The 16,539-nt window shown below is 41.8% G+C and overlaps 1 protein-coding gene across 1 annotated transcript in view; it reads left to right on the top strand.

Annotated features, from left to right (window-relative positions):
* The window catches only part of MYRFL (myelin regulatory factor like), a 120,986-nt gene extending 104,849 nt beyond the window's left edge, over nucleotides 1–16,137 (top strand). Inside the window, exons 17-25 of the mRNA XM_029955454.1 lie at nucleotides 2,630–2,704; nucleotides 2,788–2,840; nucleotides 2,962–3,144; nucleotides 9,697–9,759; nucleotides 10,389–10,476; nucleotides 12,395–12,469; nucleotides 15,190–15,310; nucleotides 15,642–15,716; nucleotides 15,871–16,137. Coding sequence (XP_029811314.1) covers nucleotides 2,630–2,704; nucleotides 2,788–2,840; nucleotides 2,962–3,144; nucleotides 9,697–9,759; nucleotides 10,389–10,476; nucleotides 12,395–12,469; nucleotides 15,190–15,310; nucleotides 15,642–15,716; nucleotides 15,871–15,957 — 820 coding nt within the window. The 3' untranslated portion in view covers nucleotides 15,958–16,137. The remainder of the gene's footprint in view (nucleotides 1–2,629; nucleotides 2,705–2,787; nucleotides 2,841–2,961; nucleotides 3,145–9,696; nucleotides 9,760–10,388; nucleotides 10,477–12,394; nucleotides 12,470–15,189; nucleotides 15,311–15,641; nucleotides 15,717–15,870) is intronic.
* The last annotated feature ends 402 nt before the right edge of the window (nucleotides 16,138–16,539 follow it).

Genomic DNA, 16,539 nt, shown 5'->3' with positions numbered 1-16,539 from the left:
GGGGCTCAGTCGGTTAAGCGTCCAACTTCAGCTCAGGTCATGATCTCATGGTCCGTGGGTTCAAGCTCTGTGTCGGGCTCTGTTCTGGCAGCTTGGAGCCTGGAGCCTGGTTCAGATTCTGTGTCTCCCTCTCTTTCTGTCCTTCGTAGGCTCATGATCTGTCTTTCTGTCTCAAAAATAAATAAACATAAAAAAATTTTTTTAAATTAAAAACCCTCATATTCTAAAGAAAAAAAGCATAGGCTTTCTGTACTTAAATGTGAGATAAAGGATGACTCTTTTTCAGTTAATTGATACTTTTTAGCAGCGCACTGTCCCTTTCCTCTGTGTGTGTGTGTGTGTGTGTGTGTGTGTGTGTGTGTGTGTCTTTTTCAGTTTTGCAAATAATTGCCTCAAATTCTTCATGGGGAAAGTTGTGAGAGGCAGTCAGGTACAATGTATTCTCCCCTAGACACTCATATTTCTTAGGATTCTTCTAGATTCCTCCGTGAAGACTTCACACCAAAGGGACTATGAGATAACCCCAAGATGTACAATATATTGAAACTCCAGCCAAATTTACTAAGCAGTTAAAGCAGGCAGAGCCAGCAAGGACGAAGTATTTGCTGTACAAGGAGTGGGTGATTTGACCAGGATCCATCCTCTCTCTGCAGGAAAGTGGGGGGCATCCCTCATTGGCACACAGGGGTCTTCCTCGGGACTCTGGTCCACAGTCTCCTGCTGCTGCTGTGATGGCCCCTCAGCCTTTGGGCCCTGACCACCTTGTGCTTAGGCTATTTACATGGTCAACGCGGGTATTTATCTATCTCTCAAAAAATGCTCTGTGAGTGTGGGAAAGGACTGCCTTTGGGCCTTGTCTCAAGGGAGACAGTCATTCTCAGAGGCAAAGTGAAGGAAGGTGTCAAGGTGCATCCAGTTCCTTGATCTAAAGCAGCTTCCTGGCTATAGAAGATGACGTGAGTCTCTCTGTATCCTTCTCTCCCCTCAGCGTCTTGTCACTTGCTCCTGTGCACAGCACGAAGCATCCCCAAGTGTCTGACACCATGACACAGAATTCCCATTCGAAGTCGTTGTCCTGATTTTCTCACGCTCCTAAGGGAGCCTTCTTCTGCTGGGCTTCCCAGCGCAGGAGAGCGTGAGCATCTACTTTAGCAGACATACTTGGCATTCTCTGGAGATACAGATTCCCATGAAAACCGAATGGAAGCATTGTAGGCAGTCTAATTCTGATGTACAGAGACTGCTTTTTAAATGTGCTTATCAGAATTATCTTATGAATTCCAATACTGTTGATCGCTAAGACCAAAATCGGGAGGTTATTAGGCTTTTATCTTGTTTCTGGCCTGTGGCGGCAAGAAGGGTCAAAACCAGAATTTGCCCCCAAAGAAAGGAGAAGATATATCTATTTCATTCTTTGATCCTAGAAGTTCTCTGGGCCATGCATTGAAGTCGATGCCAGAGACAAATTAGAAAGAGTATTTAAGGATTAGTCATAGGGAGATAGAGAGTGGGGGATATGCGAGAGCAAATAAGGCAGACTGGACCACAGCAAGCAGTTGCCAGGGCAACACAACAGGTGCTATCTGATGGCATCTTTGGAACTCGGCACCACTATTCCCAGATGGGGTTGTGCCTGCTGGGCAGTAACCAGCTGCTGCTGAGAACACTCTGGAAATTTTCTCTTTATGAGTGGAATCTAAACACGTGGCACATTTCTTCATGGATATTTAATAATGGCAAATCCACCACCTTTGATGGGGAAAAACATAACGAGGAGCCAATCTAGGAAACCAGGTGTGATACAGCTGACAGCGGGTCAAGTTAGGTCACCCCTGTGTTAGACCCTGCAACCGTGGAATTGTAATGTCACCGGCAGACTTCCTTGTGCAGCTCCTGAGAGGGGTCTAAAGAAACCCCCAAAAGAAGAGAATGCTAAGTGAGTTTGGATGCACGAGCTTTGTTAAGAATAGCTTCCCAAAACTCAGAACCTTTAACAAAAGCTTCTATTTGAATATATAAGTTCTGATCATTGGAGGAAAAGGACATAGTCATTATTTGGAAGTCGCACAGTGTAGAAATGAATGCCGTATTGCATTTCTTTTCCTTCCTCTCCCCAATTTGGTGTACTGTGTTCTGAAAAGACAGGCAGCCAGAACGCGTCAGAGAAGCAGCCAAAGGGTTTGGCACCTACAGCTGATTAAATCTGTGCCTCCTCTCATCTCCCAGTGCCACAGTGCGGATGCCCTCCACTCGTGGGATGTGAACTCTGCTCTGCCTTTTTCCTGCAAGGAGCAGAGGGCTGCCTCTAGTGATTTACGGCTGCCTCTTATAATCTTCCACTACTGACAGGCACTAGGCAGCTTCCCAGGGCCAGGGGGCTGCTTGCTGGAACAATCCATCAGTGCGGAGTATCCCCGGAGGCTCTTTGCTCTAGGAAGAGGAAGGTTTTCTCTCACCAGGGCAGAGAAGCATAACTGTGCTGTTTCCATGGTGCTTCTGTCAGCCATGGCCGCCCCTCCCCCCTCCCATCTGTGTGGCCTGTGAGAGTGTATCTCTGGCCAGCTGGTTGTGTGAGATATATATGAACTCAAATCTGTCACATAATGCTTTCTTCTTCTTTTTTTCACAGTGCCTTGATGATAGTCTCCCTTTACATCCTTAGCTTAAAAGATCAAGATGGACATGCCCCAAATCTCTCTCTCAGGTGAGAGTTCTGGTCTTGTTTTCCTTTGGGGACAAGTATTCTTGAAGGCCTCCTTCATTCATCATTTTGTTTTCTTCCTCCAGCAATATCACAAGCTCTCAGGAGCCGGCCTTGCCACCCACAGCCTCCCCCTCAGGTAAGATTTTCACATTCCTCGCTCTCAAACCCAGCCCGCCTTTCATGGGAATTGTCAACAAAAGAACCAGCCTTTCAAGGTAACCTTGTTGCTTCCCTCCGCTCTGCCCAAGGCTTTGTAGCACCTAATGCGTCTCTGGCGACCACACAGTCCTCCTTCCCAGTACCAGAAATCACTTTCTGTGAGATTCTGCCTTGTCAGGAGACTTTTTGCTGCCCCATCTGGGGAAAGAGAAGAGTCCCCTCAAGTCTTGTGCGAAGGCAGCCCCACCAGGAGGCGGGGTTCCATCAGAGGCCGCGGGCAGGTAAAGGATGTTCCACGAGAACCAGCCAGGGTTCTCAACCTGAGTTGTTGGTTTTTTCTTTGCAAATATTTACTTGCATAATCTGTTAATGGTTCCAGACAATGGTCTTCTATTGGGGTTGCAGGATCTTTAAAAACACAAATACACAGGCTTGCAATCATCTGTAATATTGAGTTCCCCCACCCAAGGATGAAATTTTGGTTGATTCACATGAAAGGTCTCATCTGTCCTTTGCTAACAAAGATAGTAATAGTAGAACATGTAAAGTAATCATGTGTGGATTGGGTAGATTTTCTGGCTCGCTTAGAACTTATTAAATGATGTCATATCTGGGCTCTCTGCCCAAACCAAGTGGAGCAAAATATAAAGGGCTTTGGAGCTCCAGTGAGTTCAGGGTAAGCTGTAAGTCAGTGAAAATCACAACCACTTTCAGGATATCTTCTTCTTCCTTCTAGGGACACACCCACACACACACCCACACATACACACACACACACACAAACATATACCCACACATACACAATTCTTTAAGTAACAGAATTTTCATGTTAAAAAAATTATGGAAACTTGATTAAAGGCTAAAAGTGTAATTATCTCTGTGAAACCATATGTAATACATCGAAATGTATACTAACTCATTATTATTTTGGAAATCTGCATACACACAAGTATATAAAATAATAATGATGATAATGTTAATAATAGCAGTATGTCCATATTATGTGTCACTTATATATCAGGATGTTGTAGCAACAACTTCCAAATTACGGTAACTTAATGTGGCAAAAATTTATTGCTGACGCTCTTTCTATGTTAAATGTGGATCAAAAGAGGGCTCTCGCTCATCATGTGATTTGGAACTTAGCTAATGGAGACTACTTCTCCCGACGCATTTCTACCACCTCTGTAACAGTAGGTAAGAGAAAAGGCAAATTGTGCACTGGCCCTTAAAGCTCTCACCAAGGTATAACACATGTCACTTCTGCTTACACTTTATTGGCCAAACCATTTAGACATTGGTCATGTCTAAATTAAAAACAATTGATAAAGTGCAGACCTAACATATGCCTAGAAGAAGATGAACCAGAGTATTTTTGAGCAGTCCAAATGACGGACACATAAACTATGGTCAGTGGTTGAGGTTTTGGGGCAGCAATGTAATTTCTTTTTCCTTTTGATATTACTCTATATCTTAGAGTTGAATAAATGAGTTTTACAAATCATCATCACCATCCCAACCATCATCATCATCATCACGTAATGAGGTATTAATGTGTACAAAAACATGGCCATGAGCAATCTACATGAATAAACCATTCAAGTCCTCACAAACCTAAAAGACAGGCGATGTTATGATCCCCATTCTTTCCAACAAGGGAGTAAGACATAGGGAGTTTTTCCTGCACCTCTTGAAGGCAATGCTTGCACTATTTTTCCCATGAAAGCAACTTTTGATTTGATTGGCAAAAGATGCATCACTTCAGGGAAAAGATATATCACTACTTTTCACAAAGATGTGACAGGAATTTGTTTGAGTCATCATATTCTCCATAGTTTCAAGCATGGAAAAATCCAGTATGGTTACAAAACTCCCCCAAGGCCTTCATCTCTTGTGAAAGCACATGGAAAGTTGTGGCTGGTAAACTCTTCACTTGCCTTGCGAGTCCACCTTGGATATACCTGTTGTCCTCGTCTGAGAGCAGTCCTCAGAAGAGACTACCTCACCTATGAGAGATGTGTAACTGGAAGAGGTCATGGATAGATCCAGTCTTCATTTGCAAAAAGGTTCTTGGCCCTTGAGCAAACTCACTTCTGTAGCAACCAGCTCTTCACATGGAGGGAAGAGAAGCCTTAACAAACCAGATGAAGGTTTATTGCTCTCTTATCTGGTATAGTGGGTGTCTGCAGGTCTTATATTTCCATAAGTATGGGAGACACTGAAGAGACGCCTAAAGAAAGAAGGCTGTTCCACAGTGCCTGGCTGTGTAATATGAGACACAATTATCAGCATTGTCTCTGGCTAAGAATGAAATTTAGGGGATCTTGGGTGACTCAGTCAGTTGAGCATCTGACTTTGGCTCAGGTCATGATCTCATGGTTCATAGGTTCGAGCCCCACATCAGGCTCACTGCTGTCAGTCCCTCTGTCTCTGCCCCTCCTTCCACCACTTTTGTGCTTGTGCATGCCTGTGCTCTCTCTCTCTCAACAATGAATATGCATTAAAAAAAATAGATGTGTCTTTAAAATAAATAAATAAAAATAGAATTTAAGTCCTGCCTTACCAGGCTCTCTGATGTACTGAGAAAGGTGTTCCCTCTTCTCTCTTTCAGTAGGAGAAAGACGGAAAGGATTTTCTTCACTTCACTTCACTTCACAGTTCTCTCCACTATCCCTACAGGAAAGTTGCAGGCTTTGGGGGATTTAGAGTCAGAGAATGTCAGAGAGCAGTACACCAGGGGCACCCTAACTTTTTGACCATAGAATCCACTGTTAATTCGTTATTCTTTTACAATCATTTGACTGAGAAAATACATAGAGGAAGAATGTTACTATAAACTCAGTTAAGCTTTTAATCAAATTTGTGTTAATCCACCATCAATATTTGGAAAATAGTACACGTCTGTGGGAGAGTTGTTCCTCTTCAAGTCCACAGACACCTTGTTCTCGGTTCCTTCCCATCGACCATTGTGCCTCCATTTATTTGGGCACTGCGTGTACATGTACTGAGGATCAACTTTAGAGGAAGCAGAAACTATTCATTCTGTGGTTCTGGAAAGCCCCTCCGGCATCTGTCTCCCCCAGGTTAGCCTATAGCCGTGAGATGTCCCTGTTGGTGGGGTATTCCTGGGGGTGTAAAGGTGTAAAGAAAACCTTTTCTGTTCTGCTGCTGGTCCATCCTCCCGCTTTGTCCTGAGCACCGTATAACACGGGGGTTCTTAAATCTGAAAGTGGAGAAAGCCAGGCAAATTCTTTCAACTAGGTGTTTCTGAGGCTTTGAAGACTAATTAAAAATTAAGGAATAAAAATAATAAAGAAATTCAAGAGTTGAGGGAATAAAACCCAACAACTTGGAATAACTCTCTAAGATGAATTGTAATATCTAGCAGTTTACCAAGCCCCAGAACACATTTATGAGCCTCTTTCCTAAGGAGTAAGACCACTAGTAAAATGCTGAGCACAAGCTATTATTTTTTTGGGCCTAAGTTGATCGTATAAAATGTCTCTCAGAAAGTTTATCCCCTCTTCCTACTTCCTATGAAATGTTTGAGGAAGACTAATCAGGAAGTAGAGAGTGGGTATTTAAGAACACTGAACTTCTAGTGTGAGGTGCCAACTGTGTGTGAGGGATTAGATTTTAATCCATGAACCAATAAAGATTTAAATAGACAGAATTAGATATTAAAAAGTAAATATCTTATAGGGGTGCATAGGTGGCTCAGTCAGTTGGGCGTCTGACTTCTGTTCAAGTCATGATCTCCTGGTTCATGAGTTCAAACCCTGCATCAGGCTCTGTGCTGACAGCTCAGAGCCAGGAGTCTGCTTTGGATTCTGTGTTTCCCTCTCTATCTGCCCCTCCCCAACTCACACCATCGTTCTCTCTTTTTCTCTCAAAAATAAATAAACATTAAAAAAATATTTTTTAAAAAGTAAAGAGATTGTTTGTGAGGGAAAAAAAAATCTCTGGAATTCTACAGATTTTAAGAGTTTTGGTGAAGTAATTTAAAAAAGTCTCATGAAACTAAAAGGCATGGGAATTCCTGCTTATTTTGTTTTGGAGTTCATTACTCTGAGAAGAGCAAATGGTCAAAAGAAAATGGTTCCCTATGTTAAAGGACTCAGTCATCAGTTGGTTGGGCTCATTGACTTTTTCTTGGCATGAGTCTGGTTCAATCAGGAAAGAGAAAGGTATACAAGATGCTGCTTTGGAACTTAGCCATAGAGCACAATTTCATAAGTAATGCTATATACACATTCTACCACAAGAGGATATGCTTTGGTTGGTCGCCATCTTAAATCTCTCCTCTCCAGAAGTTTCTAATTTCGTTTATTGGGAGACCTTTTCCACTGATTGTGAAATATATCTCCAACTTTACGGTGAAAACTGCTGGGAGTGTATATTAAGTTTATAGTGAATATTACTGGAAGGCATTTGTAAAATGAGGGCCACCCCTCTATGACTACAGGAGAATTTATGGTTTTCCAATAACTAGCCTTTCAGAATTGAATAGTCTTGCCTCAGAGAAGTGACAAATTGAAGATGTTTTATAAGAGACTTAAAATTTATTTCCAATCCTGCCATTTTCATAATTCTAATCTGCAAGATTATCTCTCCTCAACTTTATCTTTTTTATTACTTAAAAAATAGTGTTATCCCATAAGATACTACATCCTATCTTAGAATTCGATGTCTCCAGGAACCTGAAAACATGCCTCTGTGGAAGTGAGACTACTCTGTAGTTCTGCTTTCAAAATTTATAATGAGCCCTTTTCCTGCAAATTCAGCGGGAAAGCTAAAAAAAAAAAAAAGTAAGGAATAAAAACAGGCAGGATGGAGGAGGTCTGGCTTCCCCTTCTTTTTATGCCTCATTTGTCTTATAAATTCACAGCCTTCTGTGAAGTAATCAGGAGCAAAACTCATGGCTGGTGATATGTACTTGACAATTAGTATTGAAATAGCTGGAATGCAAGAAATCTAGAGGACGTTAGGCAGCACATATATTTATATTTAAAGGGAAATATATGTATTCAATTTTCTAGAAAATCCTCATGTATCATCATCCATTTCTTCTTAATGAAAAGGATCATGTTAGGCAGGATGCTCAGGAGACCTGCCTCTGCTTCAAGTTCTGTCTCACTCCCTTTGGCCCAGAGCCCAGGTTTCCATATCCATTCCCAGCATCCTCTGTACCCATTCTCTGGCAACTTCCCCATTGAGTGTGTGAGAGCAAACATTTTTCTACATGGTATATGATTGTCTCTCCTTCTTTCCCTGCGTCTCTTCCTTCCATCCTCCCACAAATATTTGTTGAGCACCTGTGAGACCCCAGCATTGCCTTGCCTGGGGCTATGGCAGTGCACAAGATGTGTGTGATCTTCCAGAAGTTCCCAGTTGGTGTTGTGGACAGGCAAACAAGCCTGTGTGCCTCGTGTAAGAAGTACTAACCAGGGTAGATTTACTTAGGAGTGATGGCCCCCAAGTAACGTGTACTCTTGTGTTTGCTTTCTATCCTGAAATTCCATGCAGAAACTTGAATAGAAACTTGTTTTAGATCTTGTCTCTTCTTTCTTCCTATGAGAGCAGCACACAATGTATTAATTTATGTCTCTTGTTAATTGAGGTTGCTGCTGTGTTTTCCTCAAAACTATGTTGAGAGATATAAACATATTATTTAATGCAAATGAAGGAATACAATAAAGAGTACATATACTTGAGAAAAATCAACAAAATTTAAAAATGCAAAAATCTTAAAATTCTTTTTAAAGGCTTGACAACCCACTAAATAATTGCTTTCACTATTCACTTTAAGAGTATATGGTTTTTTCCCCCCAAAGCCTTAACAAGAATCATCTGAATAGTTGCCTTTCCAAAACTGCTTTTAAAATGACTTTTTGGCTAGGACGGGGGCAAAACCACTCCCCTGATTCCTTCTCCACAACCAGCTCTGGCTCGCCACCAGAGATCTGACTCCTCTTCAGCCACAGCTCAGTCCTGACCTTGAGCTTTAAGTGCTATTTTTTTTTTCCTGTGTGGATCACATTATGCTAGAAGTTACCGAGGAATCAAAGAATTTTAATAGAGGCTCCCTATTCTGTAGTTGTCAAGAAAGGGCAAAAATGCATACAGGTTAAATAATAAAACAGAGATGACAAGCTTTTGATGTGGTGACAAATCTACCACTAATAGTCACCATATAGATGGTTCAGGGGCAATGCTGTGACACTGGAAAGAAGGAGGCTGTGAGCCACTGTGATCTGATCTGCTAGGGCCGCCATAACAAAGTACCACAGACTGGGTAACTTAAACAACAACATTTTTTTGCTTATAATTCTGGAGGCCAGAAGTGCAAAATCAGAGTGATAGGAGGTCTGGTTTCTTCTGAAGCCTCCCTTCTGGGCTCACAGATGGCTACCTTTGTGCTGTGTCTTTGCAAGGTCTTTTGTCTCTGCACACCCTAGTGTCTCTGTGTGTCCTGATCGCTTCTTATGTGGAGGGATACCAGTCAGATTAGAGGAGGGCCAGTATAACAGCTTCATTTAACTTCATGGCCTCTTTAAAGGCCCTATCTCCAAATACAGTCATATTCTCAGGGGTGAGGGCTTCACCATAAGAATTTGGGGGAACCCACATCAACCCAAAACAGATGGCTTCTTGGAATAAGGTGAGAATATACTAGATCTGTAAGAAAATGGGGTAGGGATTGGATGAGTTGAAAGGTGGGAGAGAGAAAGTGCGGGGAAATATTCAAGTGACAGAGACATGAAGGGCACGTGCTGGGTTTCTTCTCATCCTGACCAAGCATTAAAGATTGACAGGATTTTTTTCTTCTTCAGAAGACAGAAGCATGTCATTCCTGGCAAGAGATGTGCTAACCAGCCCTGACTGGGGGACTGACTGTGAGTTTACATTTAAGTGACTCTTCTTCAGCTTTGTGGAGCCAGGGAGAGGAACAATGTGCTGTAAGAGCATCACTGGAGTGAGGAACAGGGCCATGAACACTCACGGGCATCACGTTTTTATAATCAATGCCAGCCTAACCATTAAGGAGACATCAGAGTTGGTCTCTCACTACTAGACATGTTGAGGTTGATCTCCATGGATTTGAATAATGTATTTGAACTTCCTGCCTTCTTTTTCTATTCTAACTGTATTTTTCATTTGTTTTCTGTTTTCCAAGTTTTTAAAAGCTATCTTTATTGGCCAGATGGCATTTCATATTACACTCACCATTTTCAATAAATGTCAATTTAGTAGGAATTCCAGGGTCCAGAAATTCTTTTGGATGTGATGAAGCTGCCTATTAGAAGCTGGATTTTTATTAGTTTTCTTAAAATTTACTATAACAACAACAACAAAAGCCTACTCCCTTTCCTTCTCCTTCTTTTTCCATTTGAATGCAAATGGAACCCATTTATCTAGGACACTCTTATTTCACATTCCATTATTTGGAGACTTTGCTGGAGCACAAGACTCTTGTCCTCTGTGGAAGAGTTTACTTTCTTTTCTCTGTTTCTTCTCAATTCAGGGATTGATACAACCATTAGTTCTATTCAGATTATGGAAATCCGGCAAGTAATAGATCACCGGTATTGCAGTGGAGACCACCGGTGCAGGTGGGTAAGCCTCCCCATCCTACCCCGACTGTTTCTGGAATTTACTCAGGGATCTGGGTTTCTGAGACTGGAAGGAAAGCTGGGACTACATGGTAAAATCAATGTGTGCTTACATTGCTCCTTAAGTGAAAACACATTTGTTCCATGGTAGACGAGGGAATCATAAAATGGTTGGTATTAGCAAATGTCAATAAACCAAGGCTCCCATGATTCCAGTCCCCCTCTTTAATGGGCAAGTCCAAAGCAAAAAGCTTAGAGGGCAGCTCTGTGGTTGACTCTCTGAGGACACATACCATAGGCACAGAGCTGCTGGTTAATTTTACACACAAGAAAGACATTGTTACTGATGATTCCAAGTAATGAGGGAGCTGACATTTGTACCTTTTAATAACAAGGAATTCCGTTGGTTTAATTGCTAAATAATATAGCTTATTTTAGCTCTTTCAGTTAGGAGAAAAAATCCAGATACTGCAAAAGTTATCAGCAATATCCATGTCTGTTGTGTGCCATAAGGTAATGATGCATTTAGGAGCGTAGAGTGCACGTAGCTTCAGAAGGCGCAATATGCAAGTTGAAGGCATTAAGAGTGGGCAGTTAGTTTTCTTTCTTTCATAAATATGTACTGCATGACTGCTAGGTTAAAGGCAAGGCCCTGTATTTAGAACTGGGGTCACAAATCCTTTAGATTCTCAGCCTTATTGCTTTTTTCAACCTAATACAACATAGGCTTCAGGTTGATGATACTGAGCTTTAAAAATAAACTGTATGGTGCTTTGTGATTTGTTTATGGCTTTGACATTCATTATGTCCTTGAATTCTCACAAAGGTCCTATGGTAGAGTTGATCCCCGTTCTGCTGTGAAGGAACTTGAGCTTCAGTGAGCTTCAACAAGTCAGAGATAGACGTTAACTACTGTGCTAGGGTGACATAATGGTGATTTGGTTCCAATACCAGAACCTCGACAAGGTGTTTATTCACCCCGAGTGTCCGTTTCTCATCTGTAAGATGAGGCTACTGTATGCAGACGCGGGGGGCACATGGTAGGAAGTGAATTCCATTGATCTAAGCTTCTTCCAGTAGAACAAGGCTCTCCTGATCCCAATTCAGATCAGGGTCTTTTACTTCTGCTTCCTCATTTTTAATGACCTACTTTAGTTTATTAAAGAGAATCTAAAATGACTGGCTCTTCTTCCAACTTATTTCATTTTGTTTCTCCATATAATTAAAGGTATGGTTAGGACATAAGAGTTTGTGTTAGATACAATATGCTTTTCTGCTGGAGTTTTCATCACAATATGAGTCCTGGGAAGCCCCCTTTTCTCCCAAGTATCTCTCTTAAAGGCATTGGAAGGCGGGGGGTGGCTGTCTCTTTCTAAGTCCTTCTGTGCTGCAGTTTTCTCCCTCACAAAATAGTGATTCGGACTATAATAATGTTAGTTGATTCAAGTTCTGAAAGTGTGTGGTATTTCCTGCTAATGTTGCCTAAAAGGGAGTGATTCAGGGTAGAAAAGCTGTTATTCATTATTTCTAGTCCTCCTTTCCAGAGGGATTTTTAGTTTGAGGTCTTTGCCTCATTTGTCTTCTGAAATCTGTGTCTCCTTAACAGGGACTGGAATCATTTCCGGTGTGCTCAGTTTTATGCATTTGGCCTGAGATTTGGCTTTCCATCACTTGGTCTGTGTGTTCTAACAAGCCATAAATCTTTGCGGTATATTTTATATATTAAGACCTAAAAAAGATCACTTTGAAATTTGACAGGTACATCTCTGGAAAACTTAGAACTCTACCATGCTAAATTTGATTTTCTGTGTTTGTTATGTAGAGTATTTCAGTTTACATAGTATATAATGAGTAATAAAAGTCTTTTGAAGCCTTTCCAGTGATTTTGATTTGTGGTTTTATTTTTTTCCGTAATTAGCTCTGGAAATTACAATTACAATATTCCTGTTAATAAGCACACACCTGCCAATGTCAAATTTTCTCTGGAAATCAAGTAAGTGCATAACTATAGAAACCAATTCTGCTTCTATCACTATTTGAATAGCGAGTCTGAACTTACTTCACAACTGATCAGGGAGTTAGAAGGTGGGAAGTTATCTATCAGTCCGTGTTGACGATGGTGGTAGGGTTGAGGGAGGTGGGCCAGCTGGAGGGAGAAGGTTTCAGAATGAAGGCTGGGATCTTCCAGGTTCCTCCAGTGGGATGGGAAGACTCGAAGGCTTCACGCTCAGCACCTGTAAAATGGGAGTGGTCTTGGGGTTGATGCTTACAAACTGCAGACTCCCCCTGACTGTGTCCCTTTGAATTAGGGTGGGAGCAAGAGTAATGGCACAGCCGGACAGTTGGGTGAGTTGCTGGTCACAGTGCTGACTCCCCAGGGGAGTTCAAGGAGTCAGGGTTTGGAGTTGAGCAGACCGGCATTCAAATTTTGTCTCTGCCACTTACTAACTCTATAACCTTGGAGAAACTCCTTATCCTCTCTGAGTTGTTTTTATCTATAAAACAAGTTTGAAATAAGACCAAAACAAGTAGAGCTGCTGTGGGAATCACTGTTAATAATAGTGAAATTAATAACTACCATTTGCTGAGCACAGAGCATATGCCAGACACTCTACACTTTAATAGTGGGTCATATAATCCTCACAATAACACTCTGAGTTTGGTATTTCTCGTCTAGTTTAGATTTTTCAGATGGGAACACTTAGGTTTAGAGAGGTCAAACACACTTGTCCCGAAACTCACAGCCAGTAAGTGGTAGAGCTGGGTTTCAAACTCAGCCCATCCTTTAAACCATCACTTTCCTGCCTTCCCAGTGAGATGAGAGATGTAAAAACATTGCCCTTTCTGTAGCACGTATTAGGCACTTAATAAATGGTAGATCTTTTTTATATAAAATTTTTAAGTTATTTTAATTTAATTACTTTGAGAGAAACAGAGACAGTGTGAGTGGGGGAGGAACAGAGAGAGAGGGACAGAGGGAGATTTCCAGGCAGGCTCTGTGCTGGCATCGCAGATGTGGAGCTTGGACTCATAAAACCATGAGGTCATGACCTTTGCCAAAACCAAGAGTCAGACACTTAACCACCTGAGCCACCCAGGCGCCCCAGTGGTAGCTTTTATTATCAATACCTTTCCTTCAAAAATCTCAAAGGTAATTTAATCTATTCTTACCAAATACTTAAAATAATTGTGGTACTTTTAAGACATTCAACCCACTTCACTCAAATTATGCAATGAGCTAGTAGTCATCAGGACATAGATAGTTTTCATTTTGTGTCTCTTGATTATAGTCTCTCCTTTTCTCTGCGCCCCCCCCCATTTGCTCTCTTCTCCCCTTTGTTTTCTGCCTCTCCTTCCCTCTCCTCTGCCCTCCACACTCCCCCTCTGCTTCCCTGCTCTGTTACTCCTCCTCCATCTGTGCCTTCTCTATTTCAGTTGGGCTTCATACTTCTTCCCTCATCAACTTTGCCTCTACAATGAGTTCATGACACTCAACCCAAGGGCTTGCCTTGGAAAGGTTTATTTCAAGCAGCAAGTGTTTCATGACTCACAGCCGACCACCCTTCATTCAGAGCCAGAGCTCCATGTACTGTTTTCCAGCGCTCCCTGAGTAACCTGGAATAGCAGTTCCTCCTTCATTCCTAGCTTTGATGGAGGGAAGTAAGCTGACATGGCAGAAGATCATCTTGAGCCACTAAATTAGGCTTTTTAGGTGAAGAACCATTTGTCCAAAATGTGTGATTTAAAAACAACACACATACTCAACTGAGATTGTAGGGTGTCCCACTTGTGCAAAAAGATCATTTCCAAAGACAGATGGATCTCAGCCTCTTGCTGATAATTAATGGGCTAACCTCCAGAGGAGAGTCATTCTTTCTGGCAGGACTTCTACTCTGATAGCTTTAAAGGGAGGTAAATTCTAATGGGGCTCACCCCCACATCCCTTCCTGTGTTTGTTCACCTTGCTGCTTCAAACAGTATCTACTCAGGTCAGGGGTGTAGACTGAACTCCTGGAAACTTCAGGTAGATGCAAATTCAGTTGCCAGTGAGAAGAGAAAGTATTTTCAAATCTGAACTTCTGATGCTGGAGTGATTTAAGTCATGAGATTAGGTCTTAGAGACTATCCTATGCTACCCCAGTAGTTGTTTTGGTCAGTTCTGGCTGCTATAAGAGAAATACCATAGACTGAGCGCCTTAACAAACATTTTCCACCCTTCCGGAGATTGGGAAGTCCCGTATCAAGGCACTGGCAGATTTGGCATTTGGTGAAGGTCTGCTTCCTGTTTCATAGAAGGCCACCTTCTTACTGTGCCCATATAGCAAAGGAACAAGAGAGCTCTCTGAGGTCCTTTTTGTAAGACCAGTAATCCCACTCATGAGGGCTCCATGCTCAAGACTTAATCACTTCCCACAGGCTCTACCTCCTAACACAGAACATTGGAGGTTGGGATTTCAGCATATGGATTTGGGGGAGGGGAACACAAACATTAAGTCCATAACAGTAATCATCTGAGACTGAGTTTCTTTCTCTAATAATGAGATGTGAACAGGTGTATTGGCAATGATGAGCTTTGTGTAATAAAATGCCTATCTGAAACTTTGAATGGATTGCCCCGTTATGTTCCCATTCACACCTCTTTTTATCTAGGTATAGCCTAGTGGAGCCGGTAACTGCTTTCCATTTGCCCTTTCTCTCCTTTGTCTCTTGAAGCACAACAGAGCCATTGATAGTCTTCCAGTGCAATTTCACCCTTGGAAATATATGTTTCCATAGCAAAAGGGAAGCCAAAGGGATACAAAGCCACCAAGAGGTCTCCCAGGAGATGACACAGGTAATGTTTTCCAGCCCCGGGGCACTCTGTCCCTGTTCCAGAAGAAATGTGTCTAGAACTGTGGCACAGCCTCTGTTCCCCACCAGGAGAAGGATGCCACGGACCAAATGCTGCTGTTCCTTTTTGCTGGCTGACCCTGGTCCCAGAGCTTTGCTCAGCATCTTCTATGTGTCCTTCAGAAGCTGCCCACTGTTTTAGCAATTCCTATCAAAAGCTATTGTCATGGATACCTTTCCTAGAGTAGTCAAAGAAATGCTTTCTCAGGCTATAGTCTTTCAACGGAGTGTAAAATGTGGTTATGAAGGGGATCTCTCTTTCATTCATTGTTTAGGGGTATCAGCACATTTGGAGCCTCCCTGTAGCCCCATTCTTTGATAGCACATACCACTTCCGTGTAGCTGCCCCGGTAAGTTTTCTTTGTTTTTTCTTATTCTTTTTCTTTTTCTTTCCAGTGAGAAAGAAACAGACCATTAAATCAATCAATCAATTAAATTTAGTCAGTCAATTACTTTAACTAATTTTTACATCAGTCATTCTCTTTTTTTTTTCTGTTCTGACAGGATTTAGCTGACTGTTCCACGGATCCTTATTTTGCTGGGATATTCTTCACAGACTACTTCTTTTACTTCTATCGGCACTGTGTCTAATTTATTTGTGTTTGGTTGAGGATTTCACCAGAAATACAGTTAACAGAAACATAACCTCTTGCAATTTCTTTCTTCTATTTGTAAAACATTCACATTTATTGCCACAGGACTTTTTCAAGCTTTGGCTTCTGACAGTTTTGAGACATTGATGAGGAGAATAAAGTATTTGCCACAACTTGAGATAATGTGGTTTTTTATTTTGCCATGATTACGAAGAAGACTCTTCCTAGAGTAAACAGCATGGTTGGGCTTGAAAAATACTGCTTCTGTATTAAAGGATCTGGGAGGCCAAAGGCGCAGGTCTAACTCTACTTTGTCTTACGTATTTCTTGCTGTAGCTTTTGTGAAAAATAAAAAGGCCCATTTCAACCATGTCAGCTTGGAGCCACTAAACACAGACTCTTGACAGTGTGTGATATGCAGTGTGTTAGGAAAACAGATGGGTAGTGTCTGATAGATGAGCTCACATTCAGGCAGACTATTGGTATGTGTTTATGGGAGAGAGGGAGAGGGAGGGAAGGAAGGAGGAAGGGAGGAAGGAAGAGAGAGAGAGAGTACACTAAAGTACAGAACACAGCTTGT

Source organism: Suricata suricatta, chromosome 10 (assembly GCF_006229205.1).
Source record: "Suricata suricatta isolate VVHF042 chromosome 10, meerkat_22Aug2017_6uvM2_HiC, whole genome shotgun sequence".
Classification (NCBI taxonomy): domain Eukaryota; kingdom Metazoa; phylum Chordata; class Mammalia; order Carnivora; family Herpestidae; genus Suricata; species Suricata suricatta.
The sequence above is the reverse complement of the archived record's forward strand: the minus strand, read 5'-3'. Positions and strand labels throughout refer to the sequence as shown.